Below are 25,330 nucleotides of genomic sequence, written 5' to 3' on the forward strand. Positions count from 1 at the left end.
AAGTTGAAAATTAGTGTTGAGGAAGAAATTGATTTGTGACTGATGGGGGACAAAATTAATTACATGTTTCTCACCAATTACACAGTACTTAAGTAGCTTTTTCACTAAATGCTTATTTACTCTTCATCAACTAATTGCGTGGAAGACTCCTTTTTACTTTTACTTGAGTCCTATTACTCTAAAGTAACAGTACTCTTACTTGAGTAAGATTTTTGGCTACTCTCCCCACCTCTGCTGATATATCTGAGGGAACACCTATAAAGAGCTAATGGTATTTCTATGACGATTTCACAGGAAGGTAGTGGTATTGAAATTTGCTTTCATTTATTTCATTTCAGACCATCTAAAGCAGGGGTGTCAAACTCATTTCACATGGTGGGCCACATACGGCCTCGGTAGATGTCAAGTGGGCCGGACCATTAAAATGAAACCATACTTTGCTATAAATAACCAAAACAATATGTCTTTCCTTTGTTTTGGTACAAAGAAGCACAAGAACATTAGGAAAATGTTGAAATGAACATATCTTTTACAAAACATTTCACGAAGCACCTTACATTTCCTTCGACAAATGTGCAATTTACTTTTATCATTCACATATATGCATTGCAACTGATCCCACTGATTGTACAAACTTTAACAAGTAATTGGTATTGAAAAATACAGTAATGCACTTTAAGATTAAACGAGATTTATGAAGAAAAGGATTTTTAAGCCATTTACACATGCATAAAAAATCTAAATGTAATCCCTGCCTACACCTTTCAAACTAAGGAGAGTGCTATTAAATGTGTAAATGTGAGAGTGCTATTGATAGCGTCTGCTGTCATGGGTCTGTTTCAGTGACGGACTGAGGCTGCTGTTGTCTTCTTCTCTGATCAAAACAGTATCTCTTAGCGGATACTCAATGACTTGGACCTTATTAAAAATATTAATTCTGTGTCTTTTATGCATTTTTTTCACTTTTAAATTATCCTGCGGGCCTGATTGAACCTCCTTGCGGGCCGGTTCCGGCCCGCGGGCCGTATGTTTGACACCACTGATCTAAAGGGTAACGGTCAATCTGTTTCTTCTGTAACCATGCTGGTGGTGGGCTTCCTAAGCCTTCAGTGCCGTGAAGAATCCACACAATGTTGGAAAAGAACGATACAGAAAAAGTATCCTTGCATACAAGTAGTTCAGGTCGAACAGTGTTTGTGTCCGTATTGGCTAAATGTGTCTATATTCATATTCATGTGTGTGTGTCTGCCTCCGCAGGCTCACGAGAGTGAGTGAGGTGCCTAGCCCTCCCTCCCACCGTGTCTGCCGAGCCACCGTGCCATCTGGAGAGGAAATCGAGTGTGAAGTACAGTATAGTTTGGGAGCAAGCTCCGTAGCAGTGGCTCAGCAGTTAGTTCATTAGTTCCAAATTTCCAAGGATTAGGACAGAATCTCTAAGGCAGGGAAGGCTGAGGGGAGCAGGGGGTGGAGGATGGAGGGACTCATGTGGGGAAAGGAGACAGAGAGACACACGCCAGGGAGGGGAAAAGTGGACCATAGGGCAACCAAGAGACCAGGAGGGAACCATCTTAACCCCGAGGAACTTGCAGCGGCAGGATGAGTACAAGAGGGGGCCAGAAAAGATGGTGAGAAAAAGATGACGAAAGAGGACAGGTGTAGCCGTCAGTTCCGCTCCAGGGTTTCAACTCCCCCTCTTCCTCCACCCCACTGATCATACGGATATGATGATATGTGTAAGAGTATTAGAGCAGTCAGCCTTATCTTCCCTCCCACCTTTCCCCTCCGGGTCCATGCTGACAGTTAGCAAGCACTTTGCGGCTTTGACCTCTTTGGTCCATTTCTCATCCCCGCTTCCGAAGCACCCGGCGCTACTGCCAAGATGGAGGGTGGACATTTTGGGAGTCAAAGTGGCAAGCAATTATAGTGGTCGCTCAGCAGGTTTGAAAGGTGAAGGTGGCAGAATACATTAAAAAGCTACATTTATGAGAAAAGTTATAAACAAAAACTTGCATCCAGAAAAATAATCGGGAAAAATCATCAAAACTGTTTTGAGATGCATGCCAGGCCAGTAGTTTGCAATGTCATTTGGAAAAGAAAGAAAACTTGCACTCACATTTGTACCAACTGCTTCATTTTATCATCCAAAACAGTCTTTTGAAAGCCTTGTGTAGATTTATACAGTCAAACCTCGGTTTTCGAACGTCTCTGTTCTCGACCAAATCGGTTTTCGACCAAAAATTTCGAGTTTTTATATGCCTCGGATTACGACCGAAAATCAGTTCTCGACCAAACTGAGCCCACTTGAATGCACCACTCGACTCCTCTCGGTTCCCGACACGAGGAAGTGACGCTTCCTCGGGTCAATGAGGAAGTGACACTTCCTCATGTAGCGTTCCATTGTAAGCAGACGTGTTTAATAAAGATTTTTTAAAAAAAAGAGCGTCCAATGTGAGCAGACGTCTTCAATAAAGATGTTTTTAAAAAGCATCGTGTTTGTTGACATCTACGCAAATCGGACCGTTATTTCTGCATTGTGTATCAGCCCCTAATCATGGCATCAAAGAAAGCAAGTGGAAGTAGTAAAGCTGGTGAAAAAAAGAGGAAAATTGTGTGCAAAACTATTGAATTTAAGAAAGATTTGATAGCGAAATGTGAATCAGGTGTACGTTTGTCTGTGTTGGCTAAGGAGTTCGGCATGCCAAAATCGACGATCGAAAGACCATCTTGAAGTCACTGATATGGCTGATATGGAAGGATCTCGTGTGTTTTGCAAACAAAGGCCACAAATATTCGAGGAAGTAGAGAAACTTTTGCTTATTTTCATAAATGAGAAAGAGCTAGCAAGGGACAGTCTTAGCCAAGATACGATTTGTGGCAAAGCAAGACAATTGTATGGACATTTGATAAAAAAAGGATCCTAGCATGGCTCCTGAAGAGTTTGATTGTAAAGCAAGCAGAGGATGGTTCGAAAAGTTGAGAAAAAGAAGTGGGATACACCCCGTGATTCTTCATGGGGAGGCAGCTAGTTCAGACATGTAAGCTGCTGAAAAGTTTAAAGTTGAGTTTGAAAATGTCATCAAGGCCGAGGAATATCTTCCCCAGCAAACTATTAATATGGAGGAGACTGGACTTGAGTGGATAAAGCGGTTCAGAAAATGGATGGAGGGATGTTACCTCGTACCGTAGCGAAGGTTTGCAGAGAGAGTCCAAAGTTACAGCCATTACTTTAGGGTTTATTAGTTCAAGGTGTAAAATAATGTAATCTACAATTGTCACGATGAGAGAGAGAGAGAGAGAGAGAGAGCTGTTACTTGAATTTTTATGTTACAATGTTAATGTTTGTTAAAATTGGTAAATATAAAACATACAAAATGTTTGTAAAGTTTGTACAGTATTTTACACATTACCTGCTCTCTTATTACATGTGTTTACAGTTATGGTGTAAGATAGTAAAAAAAAAAGATTTAAAAAAGTTTTTCTAGACTTGGAATGGATTAAATTGATTATAATGGGAAACGTGGTTTCGGTTTTCGAACAGCCTTCTGGAACGGATTATGGTCGAAAACCAAAGTGTGACTGTATTCACACACACACACACACACGCACGCACACGTACACACACGCACACACACACACGCACACGCACACGCACACCCAGTGGCTTGAGATGAAAAAAATAGGTTTCCTCGTGATGATATACAAAAAAAAACCAGACAGCCATTATTCTACTCAAGATGAAATGTTTTTTATCTACTGTAGATGGAGCATTACTTGTCATTGCCCAGGTGAAGCTAATATTCTGGTTTCTTTTATATGAAAGCAGTTGGTTCAAAGGATACTCTTTTGGATGGATTTACCTACAGAGTGAGAACCAGGGAATTCCTCCTTGAGCCTGAATTGCTGCATTCCTTTGGACCAAAGCTGTGACATCATCACGGGGTCATGGCACTGAGCTGTCAGTCACGCAGACCGTCATCTTATTGTCTTTGTCTAAGTACAGGAACGGCCTGCAGCCATATCATTCATCTTTATTATCATGACTTAAAGACCTTTGTTAGCTCACTTTTTTGTATTTTTTGTACCCCCACTCTTTATCCAATCACAATTTTATGGACAGTTCAAGAGGGCCAATGGGGAAGTGGCGTGGGCGGGGGGAGAACGCCTTTCACCTGCTGCATCTGCTGCTTTCCTGCTGCTTGCACAGTGGGACGTGGTCACCTTGTTTTAAAGGAGGCCTTGGAGGGGGACACTGCTGCCTTTATACCACCATAATAGGGAGAAATGTGCTTGTTTTAACCATGTTACTTGGGTAGTATGCCTTTATAGGATTAAGTGTGAGAGCACCTGTCGGCAGAAGAATTCGAATTCAGGTCAAAAGCAAAACCATTACGGAGACGTAATGTGTGCATAAGACTGATATTTTTTATTATTTTATTTATGATCAATGCATGTAGATAATGTGAGCAAAAGTAAAACTTAAAAGAAAGCTAAATTCATTAAAACAATAAGATTCCTAAATGTACAGTTTTATTTAGATCTGTATCAACACTTAAAAATTATTACTTCTTTTCCTTGTCTGATGCCCCACCCTTTCACACATAATACATTTTCTAACATCTATTTTTATAATAACATGGACAGTATGTTTTCATTTGGAGCAATGTTTATACGTCACCCCCGAGAAAAAACCCAAAACAAACCTAAACAAACTTTTTGATGTTAAAAAGGTAACATTTGAAGTTCTGTGTCTTCACTGGACAGTGATGACATGTAAATTTGTTGTTATTAAACATCTGCTCATTGATAGGCTCTAATACATCTCCTTCTCGATCAAGAAACACATTTGTCAAGTTGTTGTTCCAATCCAACTATTAATAGAAATTGCACACACATGAATTCTGGTGTCGCAATTTATGTATTATTGAGTTTGCCCAATGTTAAATGGAGCCAAAAAGATATCAGTGGTCATTAGGACAGCAATCTGGTTGAAAAAAACAAAACACAAAAAAACCCGATTGATTTTAAAATAGATTCACGTAAATATGAGGTGTGTCAGAAATGTCACCCTAGATACCCGTTTTAAAAACAAGGATGACATCATGATGGCAGTGCGAACGAAGATGAGGAGGAGGTGCTTGAATAGGAGGTTACTTAGAACTAACAGGTAGGCCTCTCCTGCTGGTTGATCTATTGCTGTAAGCATTCCGAAATCACTCAGCCAGCCCATCTGCTATTGGGTGCACCTTCTGACCTCACCACAACTGCGCTCTCAAATGAAGCATTTTTTCAATTTGAGAGCATGTCACACCTACCTTGACACAACACAGCGTTCCATGGTCACCCGCTCGTAGCACATACACAATGAATGGAGTCATCGATGGCACATTGTACGTTCATAATTACAGTGCGAACAGGTCTTAATGCTATCATTTACAAAAATGTTCATTTTAAGTCTGCTTCCTTTTGTGTTTTTGAAACACACTGAAAATTTTCTCTTTTAAACACAAACAAGATCTAAAATGTTATCACCATCTGAGTCCAAGTAGTCCATTTACAGTGACTATAAAAGTCAGCCTGTTCCCACCTTCTCTCTCTTAAAAAATGGACCACCTTCAGTGGTAGTATCAGAACCGTAACAGAGGTGCGACGATGATTTTGTGCTGTGTTGAGCCTGGCAAATAACATTTATTAAATAACATTTATTATATAATAATATTATTATTAAATAATAATAATTAAAGTTTTTTTATGCAGCATACCAGATGCTGGTGCTGATGATGTCATACGGGATAGACTGATTTTTGTGTAAAACACAGGCAGCTCTCCTGTTAGACCTTTGATGCAACAAATGTGTGGGACCTTTGACTAAAACAGGCTCGAGTAACAGTTTGCCTTCACTGTGGAAATCAGCTAAATGTTTCTTTTCTTTTTCGTGTAATTCAACTAACTATGAAACAAGGGGAATTTGGAATCAATACCTTTTTGTTGAGGGCAACGCCATCCTCGCAGTCCAGGACGGCACAGTCAACGTCCAGCGTGGCCAGTTTCCTCAGCTTTCGCTCATCATTGCCGGGGCAGTAGAGCACGGCTCTGCGGGGTACATAGGGCAGCGAAGCACCTGCGGGGTTATGGTGGTGACGCCATCCCGTGGTACACAACCTGAGCCAGACACCCTCCCTGTTAAACCAATAGATATGCAGAACATAAACACACAAATACACATTAATTCACATAGTTGTGACATAAATTAGAAGACCTTATACAGTATGAATGCAGGGTTGAGGACATTGAATAATTTAAGGTTGTTGTTGTATTCATCTTCATAATATATACAGCTTTAAAGGTCCACACGGTGACTACAGTGAAAGTCGGCAAATGTTAGTTTTTGTTTGGGTCCTGTTTGCCCTTCAGCTGTTCATTTAAGTGGAGGGGATACATGCGATGACCTGGGATTTACTTTTCTTTTGTTGAAGACAAACTCAACCAAACAATCAGCCACTCATATGCTAATGTAGCCACACTGCTCAATGTCTTGGAAAGCTGGCAGGGTGGTTGTTGCGGTTGCACAGTGGGATGGAATCGAGCGCAGATCTCCGGCTAGGCTAGGTTTGATAAGAGCAGCAGAAATGTACAGTATTTATTTTTAACTGCACAATGATCAAAATAACGGTAAATAACTGGAACAGATGAACATTTCCATTCATTTCAATGGGAAACAACATCGGTTTGCAAAAGTTTCCGTTTGAGAATGTGGTCAGGGAACGGATTAAATTCGTCATTTGAGGCCATACTGTACAGTTTTTAAATGACAGGACAAACTTAATCTTTCACTGCTAAATCTCACAAAAACAGATCATATTGTTGTATCAGTGTCATTTTGTGAGATAGCTACAAAAGGAGGATGAGGGCTTTACAAAATGATCCGAATTATTCTGTTTGTCACTTGTCTATTGCTTTTTGAAAAGGAGATGGAATCACTTCAGCAGCCACTTAATCCTGTCAACAACACTTCCACATGCCCTCCAGTCAGTATTGGCTCTAATCTTCTTGTGACTTGGAGATCTCCACTAAATTAGGCTGATTCTTGCATACATGACCTAAGCACTTAAGGCTGTGAATAGTATTCAATCAAGCAAAACAGAAAATGTGACAAAAGGGAGGATGGGTTTATAGTAAGAGGTGAAAAACTATATCGAGAGGAAACTCTGATGTTGACTGCCACGAGAGGTTCATTGGGTTTCAGCATCCAAATTCCATCATGCATGGCACTCTGACTTTATGTGATGATATGGCAAATAAGAATAACATGTTTTCCATATTATCTGGTCTGAAATCATCACAATTTTTACACTGTTTTAACATTTTTTGAAATGCCAATTTTAAAAGTATCTGTACTGAAAATGAAAGAAAACGGAGGAGTAGGTCAACATTTTATTAACATGAAGTAACAGAGATTAATGGATAAAAATAGTACAGCAATACTAACCCAACAGTACAACAGCTGTAGCCATGAATGACTGTTTTATTGGTATGCATAATGCTGTTTTTTGAGGAGATCAACCACCAACATGACTTCATTTCGGAAACCATCGCCACAAAACCAACGATGATTAACTTCTCTTCGCAAGAATAGGCTCGTCTGCAGAGAACTCCAGGTCATCATCGATGACATGTATTTCACTGCCCTCAGCTAAAGGTATATCTTTCGTTTGGTCAGGTAAAGGTCTGCCCTGACTGTTGTGCACATTTCTGCAATGTTTGATCAAGTGAAGCTCGCCACAGTTGATCATGATAATTGACCAGAAATTTCTCGTGATCACTAATCACGTAATGTAATCACTCTTGCATGCCTCTTGACATTCTATACTGATTTTGGTACAGTATACAGTTTTTTTTTCCCCATCGAGCCGCCCTTCTCTATGGCAGGAATCACGCTAACGTCACGTCCAGAGCGACCAGCATCAATACAACAACAACAAGGTGAGTTTGGATAAACTTTTCCAATTTAGATAAGCTTTTTAAAAACAATATATTCATTTATTATAATTCCATACTGGAATGGGTGTTATGCTGTGGGAAAAAAACAAAACCATAACTGTGTACTGTTTTGGATGTTTTTAGGCCACAAACAAAAAGTGTACATTTATTTAATAGACAATTAGCTTAAATGAACGACTGTTAATTTGAGGTTACACTGTACCCCAAAGGTTTCGCGAAATACAGTAAAAAGTGGGCTTTTACTCAAAACAGGAAGAAGACTTCAGGGTTACCTACATATTGTTATTTATTATTTATTGGTAATCGTAAAAAAAAAAAATAAATAAATATATATATATATACTGTATATATTTAAAAAAAAGAAAGACCTGCTCAGCAATGATACTCACTTTCACATTATGACTTGGGAAGTTAAGTCAGTTTTCTTTTAGGTTTCAACAACTGTGGTTAACATACTTTTACACTTGTAAGAAAGGGATATTAGGAACTTTAAATGTAAATTTATAGATTGACTGTACCGGTAAATAAAAGTATAACTTGTATTCAGGCGTTCAGCTGTATATAGACTTTGGACACAGTCCTGTGTCTGTTTTTTTTTTTTCTAGCAACCTACAATACATAAACAGTGTCTTCAAAATATTCCAAAATATACTTTTAGTTCCAATAGCCTACATCTGGCTGACAACCTCTTCTGTCTTGTATATGAAAAACAGTCGCCAACACGCTATATGGGATTACATTAACAATGCATTTCCCTTCTTGTCATTTTTCCGGGTTTTACATGAAAGGTTATGATAGCACAGGGCTTTTTGGGTATGTAAGCATCTGTAAAGTGGTGGGACATGGCCACAGCAACTGCGTTTACTGGTCTGCGATCAGAAGTGAGTGTGTGTTTGGGGGTTTATATGGTGCTGGTTCTCATTAGCAAGAATGGCGGTGGTGGCCATGGCAGCAGACACAGGCCAAATGGCACTGAAAACAAGGCGAGGACCGGAAATCTGGACCCGTTTTTTTTGGGGGGGGGGGGGGGTTGTTACAAGGGTGAAATTAGTGTATATCTTTTGGAAACATTGTGTTCATCCATCTTGTTAAGTGGCTAAGGGGAACAAATCAAAACAGCAGCAACACGTAGACAGAACCAGAATTGCGACATTAAAGAGAGAATTAATATTCCATGGCATGATGAAAACGCCACAACAACTTACGATTTTATGTTGCTTTTCCTTTTAATGTGTCACACTTGTGTTGAATTAATTAGCCTGCGGCAGTTGTTTCATTACCACAATGTAATGATAAGCATTTCCTGTAACTCTACAGGCCTCCAACTGGTAGCATAATGGCCTAATTCAGGTGGTAATATTCTTTGTACCACATGAATGATGGCAGATAACAAGAGACCGCACTCCAAAACAGAGAATGACAACAGCCATGCACTCAATATGTAGATTCACACAATTACCTCCAACATGGAGGTGCAGGTAGATGCTGTGTGGTAAATGTACTAAATTAAAGATTTGGGTTTCTTCCCCTCCAGTTATCATTGCGTGATGCATATGCAAACTACATGCTAATGTTGCTGGTTCTAAGGACTGTAGACTCAATTTCGGGGAGAGGAAATCATGTATCCAAGGAGTAATCACGACATTCAGATGATGAAAATTGTCCATGGGTGGTTGGGGAAAAACAAAATGAAACAAAACAAACAAAAAACGTCTGAAATAAGCCAGCAATATTTCTCCAGTTTCATGTCAACCTGTCTGGCACTTTGGACTGTGTAAAATAAATAAAAGGAGAGAAGAATACTCAACAGGACACCATCTCCACACTGCCTCAGGTCTTGAGCACAAACCATACAGGAATGTAACCAAAAACTATACACTGAAAAGTTATAAATACCAAAAAAAAAAACTACTTGTAAACAGCTTTCACTTGTCTTAGACATCAAATTTTTTTAAATCAAGAAGATGCATGTGCAAACTGCAGAGTAAAATTAGAAAGAGAAGGCACAGTGCTGAAGAAAACTACAATAAATACTTCTAAGGTGATGTTTTCACTTCATCTTTATCCAAAATTATTTTCTTTGCTTCACTAGTAAGTGTAATTTTAAAATATTATTTCAATCTGAAAAATCAAAATAAGGTACGCACCTGAAAATGATAAAATGGGCTTTTGAGTCTGTGTGTGTTCTAACTTTGTGCAGAAACCCCATTGCAAGAGCCTCCAATAATCTCTGTAATGCAATTATTGTGACAATTGGGTTGAATGTGTAAATTGTTGATCATATCATCTTGAGGCAAGTGCGGCAAAATTAAGTGTACTACTGAACAGCAACGAGCAGAGATACCATTGATGCTCTTCCTCAACTTGTTTGCAGGCGAAAAAAGTACAAAATGATGTCAGCTATGTGGAAATAGGAGCTCCGAACATTTATTTTAATGTTCTCTAATTAAAAATATTTTGAAAAGAATGGGTTCATTGACTGTTAATGTTGCCCACAGTTAATAAAGAGAAGGTAGTCAAATGCAAGGTTGTTGTGACATGGCTTTTTCTAACTACACAACATTTTTTGTTCACGACGATCGTGCTGTCAGACTACCAGATAAATATCGATCTGTGTCTTGAAATAGGTGAGATGTCACACAACAAGTCCATCAGCGACCGACCAGATCTAATCATAGCATGCTTCCTTCACGATTCAGTTTATTGGTGCAGGTCTGTCGGGAGCAGCTGTAGTCATGTCAACGGAGGACATAGCTGCATGTGCGTTGCTTATTCTTTCAGAAAAGGCAAAAAAATAAAAAAATAAAATTAAAAAATGATCAGTTACAAGTTTTGCAGTTTGCAAATATAGCACAAGTTGAAATGCTTCATATACTTTCCACTATCTCCCCTTTTGTTCAAGTCACTTTTTCAAGAATCTATACCACACTGTGATTGTGCGCACCACATTCAGTCTCTCATCATGAGTAGGAAGGGTACTGTCTTCCTATTGGTCAATGCAAAAGAACCGATCGGGGACGATGAAGGACATGTCGCACTTTGCGGCAATATGAGATTCCAGACTTTCATAAGATATCCTTTATTTGTACCACACTGGGGAAATTTACAAGTGGTTATGGTTTTGATCGTGAAGCGTCTCAGACACTTCATGACCAATCATTGAGTACCGGTAGGTCACGCTCCATGAGCTGTGACGCATCAAGACAACAAAATCGGCTATGAGATATTACATTTGTATGCAACAAATCTGTCGGCTCAAACATCGGGCTACATTTGTATTGTCTGACGTTGGCTCTAAGGTACCCTTAGGACACACAGTCCCAATGGTATGTATTGAGTCATCCATTGCAGCAATAACGTTGATCTGAAAATACTGATAGTCCCGCATCATGAACAATGCCCCCCCTCCCAACTCCCCGACCCACCGTGTCCTCCTCCCCTTTCGGGACTCATTAGTTTGGGTTTTATGGCTTAATCTACACAATGAGGATGAAGTCATGGCAGTTATCTTGGGCAGCCAATGCCTGTTCTACCTGTAATCCTTCTCAAAGACCCCCAGCTTTCTTCAAAGCCCGCAAATCTGCGCACAATGCTTTTTATGCGAGGTCTCCACTGCAATGCCAGGGGACCGACTGTGGACTTTTGTCATCCCTCCCGTATAAAACGACATTAATCCCGTTCTTCCTTTGACGGATGGAGACATCTTTATCGGGGTCTCCAGAAAGGCAAACATTTGAATGAAAAGGACGTGAGCACTATAGCAAACAAGAGTAGCAATCTGGCCGACGGCAAGCTGTCACTATTTCGTGAAAAGCCATTCTTAAATTTGTGGTTGCTAACCAACAAAGAGTATGTCCAGCAAAATCTTGAGGATTATATCTATTTATCTGATTTGACGCAAAATAAACATCACCAAATTTGGAGAAAGGAAAGGAAACCCTCCAAAATGCAATAAATACATTTTGTCAGATTGATAATGAAAAAAGCATAAATGATTCATCACCATGGACATTTTGGAAAACAGTCATGTTATCGTTTTTGCGGCAACTGTATGAGAAGCGCTTTCTAATGGGTAACAAATCTTAGGGGTAATTCACATTGTTTTCATCTACTTTAAAGAACATTTGTCACCATCTTATAAAGACATACAAGAAGTACATCCCCCCATTTTGGGGGGGCATGACAATTACCAATTTATATTTTCTGCATTAAAACGCCTCAAATTTGTTCACACATGCTTTTTATTGGATAGCAAATAAAACACGTTTATTGGCAAAGTGCAGAGTAAAACACTTTGGTTGACAGTTTCAATGAATTTATCATTAAAAGTCAATTGAGAGGGAGGCTTAAAAGAGGTCAAATAAGTCGTTCCATTTGAGGAGGACATAAGAGGGTTAGCTTTTAACTTAGCATTTTTATTGACTCTGGCAAAACAAAATGAGCGGCCTCTGTAGGATTGTGCCCTCTGCATTGGCCATTCAGGTCTTCTGAGGTCCATTGTACTACTTTGAAGGCATTGAAAGGAAACCCCACTGGTGGAAATGCAGTGGAACAGCCCCACAACAGGCCACAACTGTTCCCTTATGCATGAAAGGCAACCAAATAAAAGGCAAGATGGACTTCTGAGGTAGCAGCAAAAACAAAGGCAACAAAAGTGCTGATCATGAGGGGATGACACGACTTGTCTCAGCAGAAGGAGTCCAAAGAAAGGGCGGCGGGACAATAGCACTCCTGGCTGATGACACGTTGAAGAATTGAAAAATCCACAGAAGAAGTGTCTTTTCAATTCACTAAACCCACAAGCGCCGGCGGAGTAGCGGCTGGACCCAGGTTGGACTGAAAGGGGGGTAGGCTGGAACAACCGCAACTTTTTCTCCCTTTAGCTTCTTTTCCAAAATATTCCCCGGTTCTGTCAAATGACTTGGCGATGGCAGAGGCACACCAGGGGGATGGCTTTAGTAAGGATACACCAAAACTCAATCAGAATGTGGTGACTTCCGCTCCCGCAGCTTCCCCTTCTTTTTTAATCTGTTGGCCGTCAGATCCGTTTCTGTTTGTGCCGCAAAAATAATTATGCTGCTGCCCGAACGCCATGGGAACTGTCAGACAAACAAAAACATGTTTGCTCTCACTGAACATGCCTTCATGTTTTGTGATCGACTCTGTTGGCTTTTTGAAAAAGCACATTTCGACTTTATGTTCCCACGGGCTTGATATCCAAAAAGCTTTTAACGTGGGAATAAAAAAGAAAAAAAAACAACAACAAAAAACTCCACCATTCACTTGTTTTACAATATCAGGACTGAAAACGCTCACTCAAGACCAATTTTTAATTAAAAACATTATGGAAACGATCATGTCTCGGCCTCATACAAGATTCTATAACATTTGTTAAAAAACAAAAAAATGATTGTCTCACGGACTACCGGTGGAAGGGGCATGGAATACAAAAAAAAAAAAAAAACAATTTGTTCATTCGTTTATATGACTTATGTTTTGAAATTAGTCATGTTATCATTTCCAGCCAAAGCTCAGAAATGCTGGCCGGTGAAAATGATTTCCCATCGCAACAAATCTGATGTCCATGCTGTACTCTGATTAAGTAGAGATGTTAAAACCGTAACTCTGTTTTGGAGACTAAAAATGCCATCATCTGAAAACGCGTCTTAACGTGCAAAGTTTTGAAAACAATCGTGTCATTGTTCCTCCTTTCAAAAACTGATTCTAGTCCAAAATATGCTTTTGGTAAATGATAGTATGAACAAGCACTTGGGTGTATATTTTACCTGATAGGCAGAGTACAATATTTTCAATTGTCTTTGTCACCATCTATGAATGGGGAGTATTTTGATACAAAATACTTAAAAAAACAAAACAAAAAAACAATACTATCAATTGTATTAGATTGCTCAGGACTTAACATGCCCCCCGTAACAATTTTCCCCTCATATTTTTACAATTACCATTTCCAGATATTTAGCAACAAATTTAATTTACACACAGTTGTAAATGTTGATTAGTGCAGTCATGCATTTTAGTTAAGGCTAAGCCAATTGCTGAACAGTGCAACCACAGGTGAAGTAACTCCTGCATGATAGCCCAAGGCCGAGCTCACAGTTTTTCAGACCTACCCATGGGGCCTTTCACTGGCTACCCCCCCTGCCTGATTAATGGATCAATGTGGTAATTGATTAGTGAAGAGGAGGTGGGAATAAGTACATAGGTCATACCCCCGCACTCCCCAACCCCCAAACAAAAGGGGGAAGACGTAAAATAAAATGTAGCAGTGATAGCCCGCAGCCAGGCCGCTACCCATCAAAGCCAAGGCAGAACTGACAAAGGCCCCGGCCCATTCTGCAGTGAGCCCTGTCCTCCCTCCTCAACACTCCTTTTCTCTTGGTAATGCTCTCTGTAAAGTGACAGGAACCATTCTCGGAGCTGCTTGTCCACTCACCTTCATAAAACGAGCCGTAAAGCAGCAAATAACAGGCTTATATGGCTTCATTATGCTGCCTTTGCAGGTTCACAGCCCTCTGGCTGGATGGCTGAGGGGGTTCGCTGTGGTTGCGCAAAAGGCGGGGTTGACTGTCAGCAGGAAGGACAGCCTGGTTCTCGTGGAACACTTGTCCCAAAACGCTGTCACCATGTCTGTGTTTGCTCAAGAGGACTACTTGACCCTCTTTTTATCCCTGTACTGCCTTAAATCTCAAGCAGGGTTAATAAACAAGATGGCACAGCTCATTTCAAGAGTGGTAGTGATGCCCTTATTCAGGAGATTTACAAACACTCATTGCTATGAAGTTGGGACAATGAGTGAAACAAAAACCTAAGCGGAACACGATGATTTCCAAATCCTTTTCAACCTATATTCAATTGAATATACCACAAAACTAATATACTTTTCTTACCTATATTTTCAAATGTTGAATTTGATGTCCGCAAAAAATTATGGGACAAGAGCAACAGAAAACTGGCAAAGTTGAGGGAAAATAACCCTGTTTGGTACACTCCATGTGTGAACTGGTTAACAAAGCTTCAACAATTTGTGTCTTCAGTTTCCAGACTTTAATTTAGAAGTGGTAAAAGGAAAGGTGATGTGACACAGTGGTAAATATGCCCCCCCCCCCCAAAAAAAATCAAGTTAATCAATTTGAACAATATATATTTTATCTTTGTACTATATTCAAATACAGTGAACAGTATTTGCAAATCATTGTTTTCCATTTTTATTTACAATTTAAACAACGTCCCAACGTTATTGGAATTGGAAGTTGTACTTATAATGAGGATGAAAAGCCATTTATTTAGAATCATGCAATTGTTTTCAGGCATAATTTGTGACAATAAGGGGAAGGTTGGGTGATGGGGTCAATATTGGTGGTTGAGTCTTCAGGAGTTAAACAGCCTATAAAACAGGCTTTGGGCTTCCTTCTAAACTGTCTGCTGTACAGATCAGACAGTGCACACTGCTGTATTAGCAGGGCTACATCCCGATGATAATGGGACAGCCTAAAGTCAAACAGATAATTCTAGGCGCAGAAACTCTCATCTGCGAATTTTCTTTTTTGGGAAAATATGATGACATTTACAAGATCTTCTTTTAGAACACAAGTTTCATGTTAACCTCAAATAAGGATCTGTGAGATCACTGCTCTAGTCAGCAAGACAGTCCAGAAGTAGTGCTTGGTCGCATCACTGTCCTCACTGCGCTGTTAATCACCCCCATCAACGCGAGGCAATTCAAAACATGCTAAACCAGAAAAAGAGGGAGTGGTGGCAAAGACCGTGTATGCCGCCCACACTGCACGTGAAGCTGACACTGGACTGTGGGTCGGTTTCCAAACGGAGATACTACGTGGTATCAGATCCTGAAGACTCAGGTACTTAGAAAATGAGACAAGAGAAAAGAATGTTGGGTGTTGTCTCGTGTCATATTCATGTTAATTACTCCTTTTAAAATAAACCATTTAGCCTGGTGATTGAATACATTTCAAATCTGTATCTGGACATGAGTGGATGGTAGTCGTAGTACAAATAATAATGTATGAAAAGATGCCAGGGGGCCAAATAAAGGACATATACTGCAATGTTAAAGGGGTTCTTGCTTCCAATAAAAGATTTATAGACAGAACAACTTCAATTTGTTTTTAAAGACGTGTTTTTTTTTCTTGGTCATTCTCATGTAAACACCTTTCATCAACCAAACAGTATATTGAGTTCAACCAGGTGGTATCGAAAGGACCTGGGGAAAACAAGCAAACAGCTACAATAGCACAACACAAAAACACTGAAACGCTGAGATGAAACAGCCACGACTTCCATGTCAATGGTTATTATGCAAGATATTGCAATAATTGCGACTTACTTGTTTTCTGTATTATGGATAAACAAAAAAAAAAGCATAAAAACATATATATAAATATAAAACGGGGGTTGGCAACCCAAAATGTTGAAAGAGCCATATTGGACCAAAATAAACAAAAAAACAAATATGTCTGGAGCCGCAAAAAATAAAAAAGCCTTATAATGAGGGCAACACATGCTGTATGCATCTTATCTATATGAGCTATATTAGCCTGCTGTCAACATGACTAAGTTGGCTGCAAATACACAACGAGCATTCATGATTAATTTTTTTCCCCCCTGCAGTTCATCCTGTCAAGGAGGGGTGGCCAAACTTTTTTGACGGAAGATCTACTTTTCGGACAACCAACCTCCCACGAGCAACCTGTTACCGCGCACGCGCGCATACGCACACACTTACACACGCATGCCGTAATGAGCAACAGCCATAATGTCCGCTAAGATGAACGAGGCACGGGACGCACTTTCGCAGCGTGCTAACTATCGTAGCTCACGTGTACCGTTTAAAAATGCTTCTCTTGGCTGCACAGATTCCCATTCTTAGCAAGTACCCTCAGTGAATTGTATATGAAATGCAGCTGTTTATTTATTTATTTATTTTACAACAGCCCCCTGACTGACATCCCGCCTTGCTAATAGAAACGCGTGTCGCAGGCTATGCCGCGAATATTCGTTGATGAAATGTTTACATTTAATATTTATTCGACACATTTTGACAGCATCGGAAAACTAAAGAGCTAAAGAGCCGCGTGTTGCTGACTCCCGATATGTAACAACAAGAAATATATAAATATTTTACTCTGACATTTTCATCATGGAAAGGTAACCCATTGAAATACATTCTTTACAAAGGTTCCTAAAGCAATATTTGTTGTTTGTTTGTTTGTTTATTGAACATAAAACATATATACAGTAATAATTTGACAGAAAATAAGGTAGATAAAAAAAGAAAGAAATCAATCTTCATACAACACAGTTATTATGTTCAAGGGAGTAGGAAGAAGTAAAAAACGTATCTAGTCCTACCCCGTTATGTGATTGTATCTAATAAATCATTTTTATATCAATCAGAAAAGAAAAAAGTAAGAAGAAAGAAGTCTCCATTAAGGCTCATACTTTACCCTTAACCGTGATATTTTTACAACTTTTGGTTTGTATCGGGATTATATACTTTTACACCCGACACTCTTGTGTCAATTTTCTCTTGTATTCATAATGGATATTTATATACCTTTCTCTATTTATCAACTTAGTTCTGATTTATCATTATATTTAATGTTTTGAATTTATCATTTTAACTCTGATTGATGTAGGTTGTTTGTACTATTTTTTTTAATTTGTTTTTGAACTCAGCAAGCGATTTACTCATTTTCAGGTCCGTTTCGAGATTATTCCACAGATTAACACCTTTGATAGATACACTTCTTTGCTTGATGTTTGTTCTTGTTTTGAGTTTTTTGAATAAGTTGGTACCTCTTAAATCATAGCTGCTTTCTCGAATTTCGAAAAACTTCTGAATGTTTTGGCAGAGCAGGTTATTGTGTGCTTTGTACATTAATTGGGCGATTTTAAAGTCAACCAGGTCATAAAATTTCATCGTATTTAATTTGATAAATAGTGGATTTGTGGGTTCCGTATATTTTGATCTATTAATAATTCGAATTGCTTTTTTTTGTAGGTTGAGAATAGGGAGTGTGTTTGTTTTGCAGGCATTTCCCCATATTTCCACACAGTAGGTCATATATGGTAATAATAATGAAGTGTATAATGTGTACAAAGATCTCTTATTTAGCACTTCCTTGGTTTTGTAGAGGATCCCTACGGTTTTGGCTATTTTTCTTTTTACGTTATCGATATGTGGCTTCCAACATAGTTTTGAGTCTATTACTAATCCGAGAAACTTGGTTTCATACGCTCTTTCTATCTCAATTGAGTTTACCATAATTTTAGCTTGGTGTTTGATTGGTCTTGTGCCAAAAACAATTAACTTCGATTTTTTCAGGTTAAGTGACAATTTATTTCTGTCGAACCAGTTTTTTAATTTGTTTAATTCGTTTTCTACGGTTGTCAGGAGCTGTTTCAGATTTATTCCAGAACAGTAGAAAGTTGTATCATCAGCAAATAGGACACATTTAAATTGTTTTGAGACCTTGCAGATATCATTTATATATAAGATGAATAGTTTTGGACCAAGCACTGACCCCTGAGGAACTCCGTGAGTGATTTTTAGTTGATTCGTTTTTTTATTGTTGAGTTGCACGTATCAATAAGTTTGATCTTTGCATTAAATACTGCACGTCGGATTGAAGGATTAAATGTTATTTTATGGAAAATTAAGGCCTTCATTTTGGAAGTTAAATACTTAAATAGGATCTGCAGACACCCTGCTGCATGAGATCAAATTAACATAAGCCCCCCCCCCCCCAATAAAAAAAAAACAAAACTAAAAATGCAGACCTGATTCTGAATTTGGCTTATTAGCTGTACTAATACTTCACAAAAAAACTGAAAAAGAGAGCAAGAGGCCTGGCTGATTCGACCACAAAGGTTGGTTTACTAGAAGCGAAAATGAAGAACAACATTTGAGATGGTGAAATGAACAATGTCAGAACAGAAGCTTGGCCAGCCTGAACTACAGTGATGAGCCTTGGATGTGGCTGCAGCGGAGACACTAGGTCAGATGGTCGATCAGACCATCAGGATATTTGGCCTACAAACCGACGTGTCCTGCTGATTGCTTTACCTCCTCTCCCAACCAAAAACATGCCCTCATACTCCAGACTCGGGCCCCAGAAAAAAGTCAGGCAGATGGGTGTGAAAAAAAGATCCACTTGGGACACTTCTGAAATTTACACAAGGCGCAGTGCTCTGATGGTCACATTTGGAACTATAACTAGAGAAAAAAGCAGGACAGGGAAAAAAGGGGGACATCTGTGTAATTTTCTTTTTTGTTTTTTCCTCTTATTTCATCTCTTGTGGGCCATGATGTGTCATGACTGAGGTTTTTTGGATCATAAGTCGGTTTAATTAAATGGACCACCACCACACAAATACTGAACATTGACACCCCCCACCAGCTCATCCCACTCTCTCCCTACATTGCCTGTGCCCCCAAGTGGTCACATATGAATATGACACCTGTAATACAAATAAGGAGACTTAAAAAAACCAAAAGAAAAAGAGGTATTTGTATGTTTTTAATTAATTCAACCCCCTAAGATATGGTCAATTTGGGCATGTCACTACTGCCCAGGAAGAATTTTTAAAAGGAATTTAAGTCATAAAGTTGATGCTCCCTATAGTGTTGTAATGACAGACACTTCATTCTTCTGACCAACGGGGATGCCGCTTGCCCTCGACTTCTGCCCAGCCGCGAGCCTTTAATTAAGACTGGCTTAGGTCTGATTGATCCTGACACACCAGGACGTTTCTTGAAAATCTGACTGCCAAAACCATGGAAGTATTATATAGGCCAAGAGCCCCCTCACAGACGCTCCTGGCACCCCACATAAAAAAGATTCTAAGCTGAAAGCCTCGACATTTTTGTGGTATGCTGTGAGAATTAACCCTTAGCTACCTTCTGTCACTTGCCCACATTAATGACTGTAGGACATTTGCTTCAATGCCACATTTCCCACACTGAAGTGTTCATATAATCAGGGGACACAGGCTGAAATCCACCACAATGAATAAATCAAAAACATATTTCCCTCAACAAAAGTAACACAAATCGGAAGCAGGATTTGCCAGGTGTGCCCAAGCTCTGCGTGGCGCTCCTGTTGTGCATGTCTACACGCACCACATGGGGGGGGGGAACCTGTGTACCTGTTTTCAATACAACAAAGCCACCGACTCAAGCAGTGATCGCAAAGTCTGCTACCAAATGATTGAATTCAACTCATTCAAGTGAATATTTGAAAAATAAAACCAGAAAAAAATAAACGAGAATTAAAAACAACAACAACAACATACTCACGTAATAACTACATATATTAAAGTTGATCTTAATAAGGCAAACCTCAATGGCAAAATAGTCTTGAAAATAAAACTCGAATTTCAATTGATCTATTCTGTCCAAAAAGCAAGTTAAAATATTTGTCACCATGGGTTTGAAGTAACTTTTGGAAATAGAGGAGGTTGATAGTTTTTAGCGAAGAAATAATGGAAATGTTTGTTTTTTAGAAAAATATAATTTACTGTATGTGAGAAAATCCACAAACACATATTGTTACACCGTTGCCAAGCCAATGAATTTTAGCCCACAATATCACTGAACTTCAGCTCTTTTTGTTGGGACACTGCAAAAAAATACTCCCAGAACTCCACTTCTGCGCCGAAAATATTTACGCTCCCTGTGGACTTGTAGGAGTAAAACTAAAGTTTCAACTTCACAAAGGAAACAAAACTGTCAAATAGCTGCCATGATGAAACCTTTACTAGGGAACAAGTTTGAAATAATTAACATTCTCAACTGTTTATAAACGTAAATATTTGTGACCAAAAGAATGTTTAACAAGACAAAACGCGCATTGGGGTTTTCTTCACAACACCAAAAATGTGTTCCCGGTGTTAGTATTTTAAACGGTTCGGAACAAATACTCCATTTCTCTATTAAGGGTGTGGATTGGGCAGGAGTGGGCATAAATCAAGTGCCCCCTCTTCCTTCCTTTACTGGGTGGACCATGGAAACACATGATCTCATTTTCAACTAGAAACCAACACAGTTCAAGATCAATCTGAAAATAAACATATCCCAGTAAACTAGGTGACAGCATTTGAAATCTTCAATCGGGGAATTATTGCGGTTCCCTCATGAAGACATTTGATGTCAATGTAACACACAATACAAGAAATTGAACGTGTACATCGGTGCTTAATAACCACTGGCATCACTTCTACAATGATGCCAGATTCACAGAATGTGAAGTATCAATACAGGAGCCAATTTATTCTGGTAGACTATTCTAGCAAAGAGGTCCAAATAAAATCAGTATATTTTTTATTGAAGCAAGATAATTTCAAAGAATAAAGGGGAATGCAAGGATCATGGGGATTAAAGCGTTGACAACTAAACTCAAGAGCCCCTTTCACATTGCACATACAAAAAGGTCATTTTCATGGTGCTATTCTCTATCAATGCATAAAGGTTCATAAAAAAGCCAGTCTGTGATTACCTATTGTTTCGAGAAAGTAGAAGCATTGGCCACACAGTAAAACAAAAATAAATGAATTAAAGTAGAAGTTGGCAATAGCGTTTATTGCTAGCAGTGTTCCCAAAGCAAATCAGGAAGGCACTGCTGACGCAAAAATCCAGAGCTCGAAGGGCGGCGGGGTGTTAGAAGCTAGATACGGTAGGATAAAGCAGGCGTGAGCGTTCAGGAAATCATCAAGAAGATTCCATTTGAAGTCTGTTAATAGATTTCCTGACAGGGGTGTATGATGGGTGTTAGCATAGTCCTGCTGGAAATGTCTGCTGACTGACACGGGCCACATTTGACAAGGACATGCAGCTGACTGTTTGGCTTGGAACACTACAATGTTGTTATTTTAAAAACGACCCAAGGAAAATTGTATTAGGTGCAAAAATATCTGGAAATGTAGCCTGTTTTTAGACTCGGTTTGTTTTTAGGGGGCTGTTTTTAGGTGCAATAGTCTGAGACTGCCGTTGTCCCAAAAGATTGAAGAGTGGCAGGGGCGGTGACAGAGTGAAGCTTTGAACAAGGGAAGAACAAGGGCTGGTCGATAATAGAAAAAAAAAAATCACCCTTATTTTTGATTCATATCAAAATCATGATTAATTGAAACAATTGCTCATTGATTTCAAAATTTCGTATTGATTCAACGACCAAAATGCAACTACTCAAAGCTACCATCATACCCTCATGTCTATTCATCCCTGCAGATTGAACACTTTGTTCTTGAACACTGCTCTTTTTGTCGAGTTACGCATATTATACTATTCTAAATGGGTTTCCATTAAACAATTTAAAGCATGCTCAGACAAGTTAGACTCGCATTATCATCACATGCTTGCTACACTAGCAAAACAGTGCATTCCAGATACTTTCACAATGTCGGGAATTTACAAACAATGCACACTGTTCGCAACATTAATTGTTTTTCTTGGATTTTATGACCAGTTGAAGCCAAAATTAAAAGTACATTTTGATTAATGGGAATCACCCCTGTCTTAAAGACCTTCCCGCTCTACTTCCTTCCTGAGACCAAAATGAATGCCATGTTCTGGTTGCGTCCATTAGGTGGATCAGTGGATTTTCGCTTTTCTTCCACTGAAAGATGACATAAATGACTTCTAATTTTCATGAAATGTATTTTGCAATTCTGATGAATATTTTGTTTGCCAAAACAAAATACTGGATTTAGACTCACAGTAGCCCGTTTTCATGCAACTGGGTCAGAATTGTATAGTTGTGAGAGAACATGAGGGATGGGATGGGCAAAAGTGAGAGGCCAAGATGGCCATGGATGCCAGGTGAGATGGATGGATGGATAGATAGGTAGATGGAGAAAACACTGTGCAGTGGGTAAATAAGATCTGTACCATCTTTTGGTGCAACAGTTTCATGAATAACTTTGTTGACACAAAACAACGTGCGTCATGAAGCAATTTCATTTAGTTCGACATTTTACCATTTTGAAAGGGTAATGTGAAACTTCACCATAAACCCAAATTTGAGCTAGCGCATTCTCTCATACACGAGAAGTAATTATGAAGCATAAGAGTCAACCAAAACTCTTATTTTTCTTTTCACAAATGCAAGGAACTTCAGTGCTTTTTGTACAACAGTACATTTGGACAAACCTGGTGTTTTGACTCTTAAAAAAATAGTTATTTGGCGTAAACCTGACATTGGGTAGTGGTTTACAGATTTGAGAAGTACTGTATAGAGGTGCACAAACTTTCTCTGCTGTCAGCCTGATGAGTATGAGTAGAACTCCTGTGAGAGCTCTCCTGTGTTTACCATTTCATCATATTATGCATTTATTCTTCCTGAGCAATAACATGATTTTTAAGCATTGAATATTTTACATCTGCTTCATTCAAGGCCATTTCTTATGTCCATTGATATGCCCCTAAATGAACTCGGACACTCTTACTTTCTTTGAAATGACCGCTGCATTAATAAACATTGCCTGCCTTTGGGCTCTGGCATTTTAAACCACACGTTTGATTTCTCCGTTCACTTTTCAGGCTGCACAGAGCATCATTTAGCTGTAAATTAATGTTCATGTTTGGATCAACCCCTCTGAGATGTGATGCCAGAAATGCATAAATACAGAAATGCTACATCAGAAAAAAGGTAAGCTTTTAGTCTTATGGGTATTTTCCAGACACTGAAATCCGAGTGAGGCGTCAGTGAAGGACAATAGAATACATCTGTTGGCTTATGAAAGGAGGTACGGGGAGGACTTGTGCAGTTGTGGGCATGTGTGTATCTGGTCTCATCAAGGGATGAGACACGCACCCATAGCCACAGCTCAAACACCAACAGCCCTTAACAAGGTGTGTCTAATGCTCCTATTTAATGTTTGGGGGTTCAGTGGCGCGTGGCCCGAGTTTTTTTTTCTTTTTTGGCAGGGGTGCGAGCCGAGAACCCCGACAGCTGTGGCCCGAACTGCAGACAAAAGCCGAGAGGAAGTACCGCATCATCGAATATTGCAGTAAAAAGCTGTGGCGATTTGTTTGTGGTCAGGTATATATTTTGGTGGATGATTCAGAGCTTAGTCTGCTTTTCTTGATGTAAAATGGAAAGGCGAGCTTTGGCAAACAAATACCAACAGGAAAAAACAATAACGTGTGAAACTCAAAATTTCAAAGCACAAAAGCTGCAAATTGAACACAATAAAGCTCCATATTTTGAATAATTCACCTGTAGCTATTATACAGTACCTGCTAGGCAAAAGGCCCAGAGCTCCAGGCATTTTTTTTGGAATGTATTTTGAAAGCAGGACCATGAACCAGAGAGTAGCCTGATGAATAAGACTAATATCCATGCATTGGCATAGGCTGATTACCAGTTTTTTTTAAAAAAAAAAAGTCACAATTTTAAAACTCCTACATTTTCCATCAACACTATATTTGGGGATTTTTTGGGGGCTACTAAGGATTTTAAAATACATAAATAAGTGAGAACACGGATACCCAAAAACCAATACAACCAATATGATATCACATTTACAAAAGCAGCAGCCACTACTTTGACAAATATATAATGCTGCCTTGAAATTAACGTTTGCAAACTGCTACAAGTGTTAGCACATGTACAACAATTCGTGAAATGAATACTACAGGCTCATCACCTGGGCAGATAACTAGCATGGCTAAAATCTATTTATTTCCGCTCTGGCGTCATTTCAGACAGTGCTCCTCATTTTTGGAGAAATAAATACATTTACAGTTGATCGACATTTTGGTATTTCGAAAAAGTAAATTGTTTATTTTCTTTTTATGTACACTGATATGGAAAAACAGTGAACATTTCAAAACAAATTTTCAAGCTGTGATTGCAAAACCGCAATACTGTAAATGATGGTTATAATACAGTCAAAATCTGATATCGGCCGATGCCAATCCATGCATGGATATTTTTTGACCCAAGTTCACATCAACGATAGAGAAAGAGAAAAAAAAGAACTCTTGGGAAAATGCATTTGCAATCTGTTAAGTGCCATTTTAGTTATTTAGAGGCAAGACAATGGACCAACAATGAACAGTCTCAATGTAAAATGGTTGCTTTATAATAACCCCATGTTTGAATGCTATGACACTGAGCATCTTTCATTGGTTTCCGTTCATCCAACTGCAACCAGCCTAACCTCAGAACTCAAGTCTTAAACCCTCAAACTGACCGAGCAGTCCGATTTCAAGACATCCGCTAGAAGACTGAACTTGGATTTAAAAATATCAACCTGTTCATTCCGAGAGCATCAAACAGACAGCTGCTGA

The 25,330-nt window shown here is 39.1% G+C and overlaps 1 protein-coding gene across 1 annotated transcript in view; it reads right to left on the minus strand.

The window, feature by feature from the left end:
• clybl (citrate lyase beta like) overlaps positions 1-25,330 on the minus strand; it is a 64,166-nt gene that overhangs the window by 26,167 nt on the left and 12,669 nt on the right. Inside the window, exon 2 of the mRNA XM_086124433.1 lies at positions 5,979-6,177. Coding sequence (XP_085980559.1) covers positions 5,979-6,177 — 199 coding nt within the window. The remainder of the gene's footprint in view (positions 1-5,978; positions 6,178-25,330) is intronic.

This window comes from Hippocampus guttulatus, chromosome 11 (genome assembly GCF_054856545.1).
Source record: "Hippocampus guttulatus isolate MCC_2025c chromosome 11, RoL_Hgut_1.0, whole genome shotgun sequence".
Lineage (NCBI taxonomy): Eukaryota > Metazoa > Chordata > Actinopteri > Syngnathiformes > Syngnathidae > Hippocampus > Hippocampus guttulatus.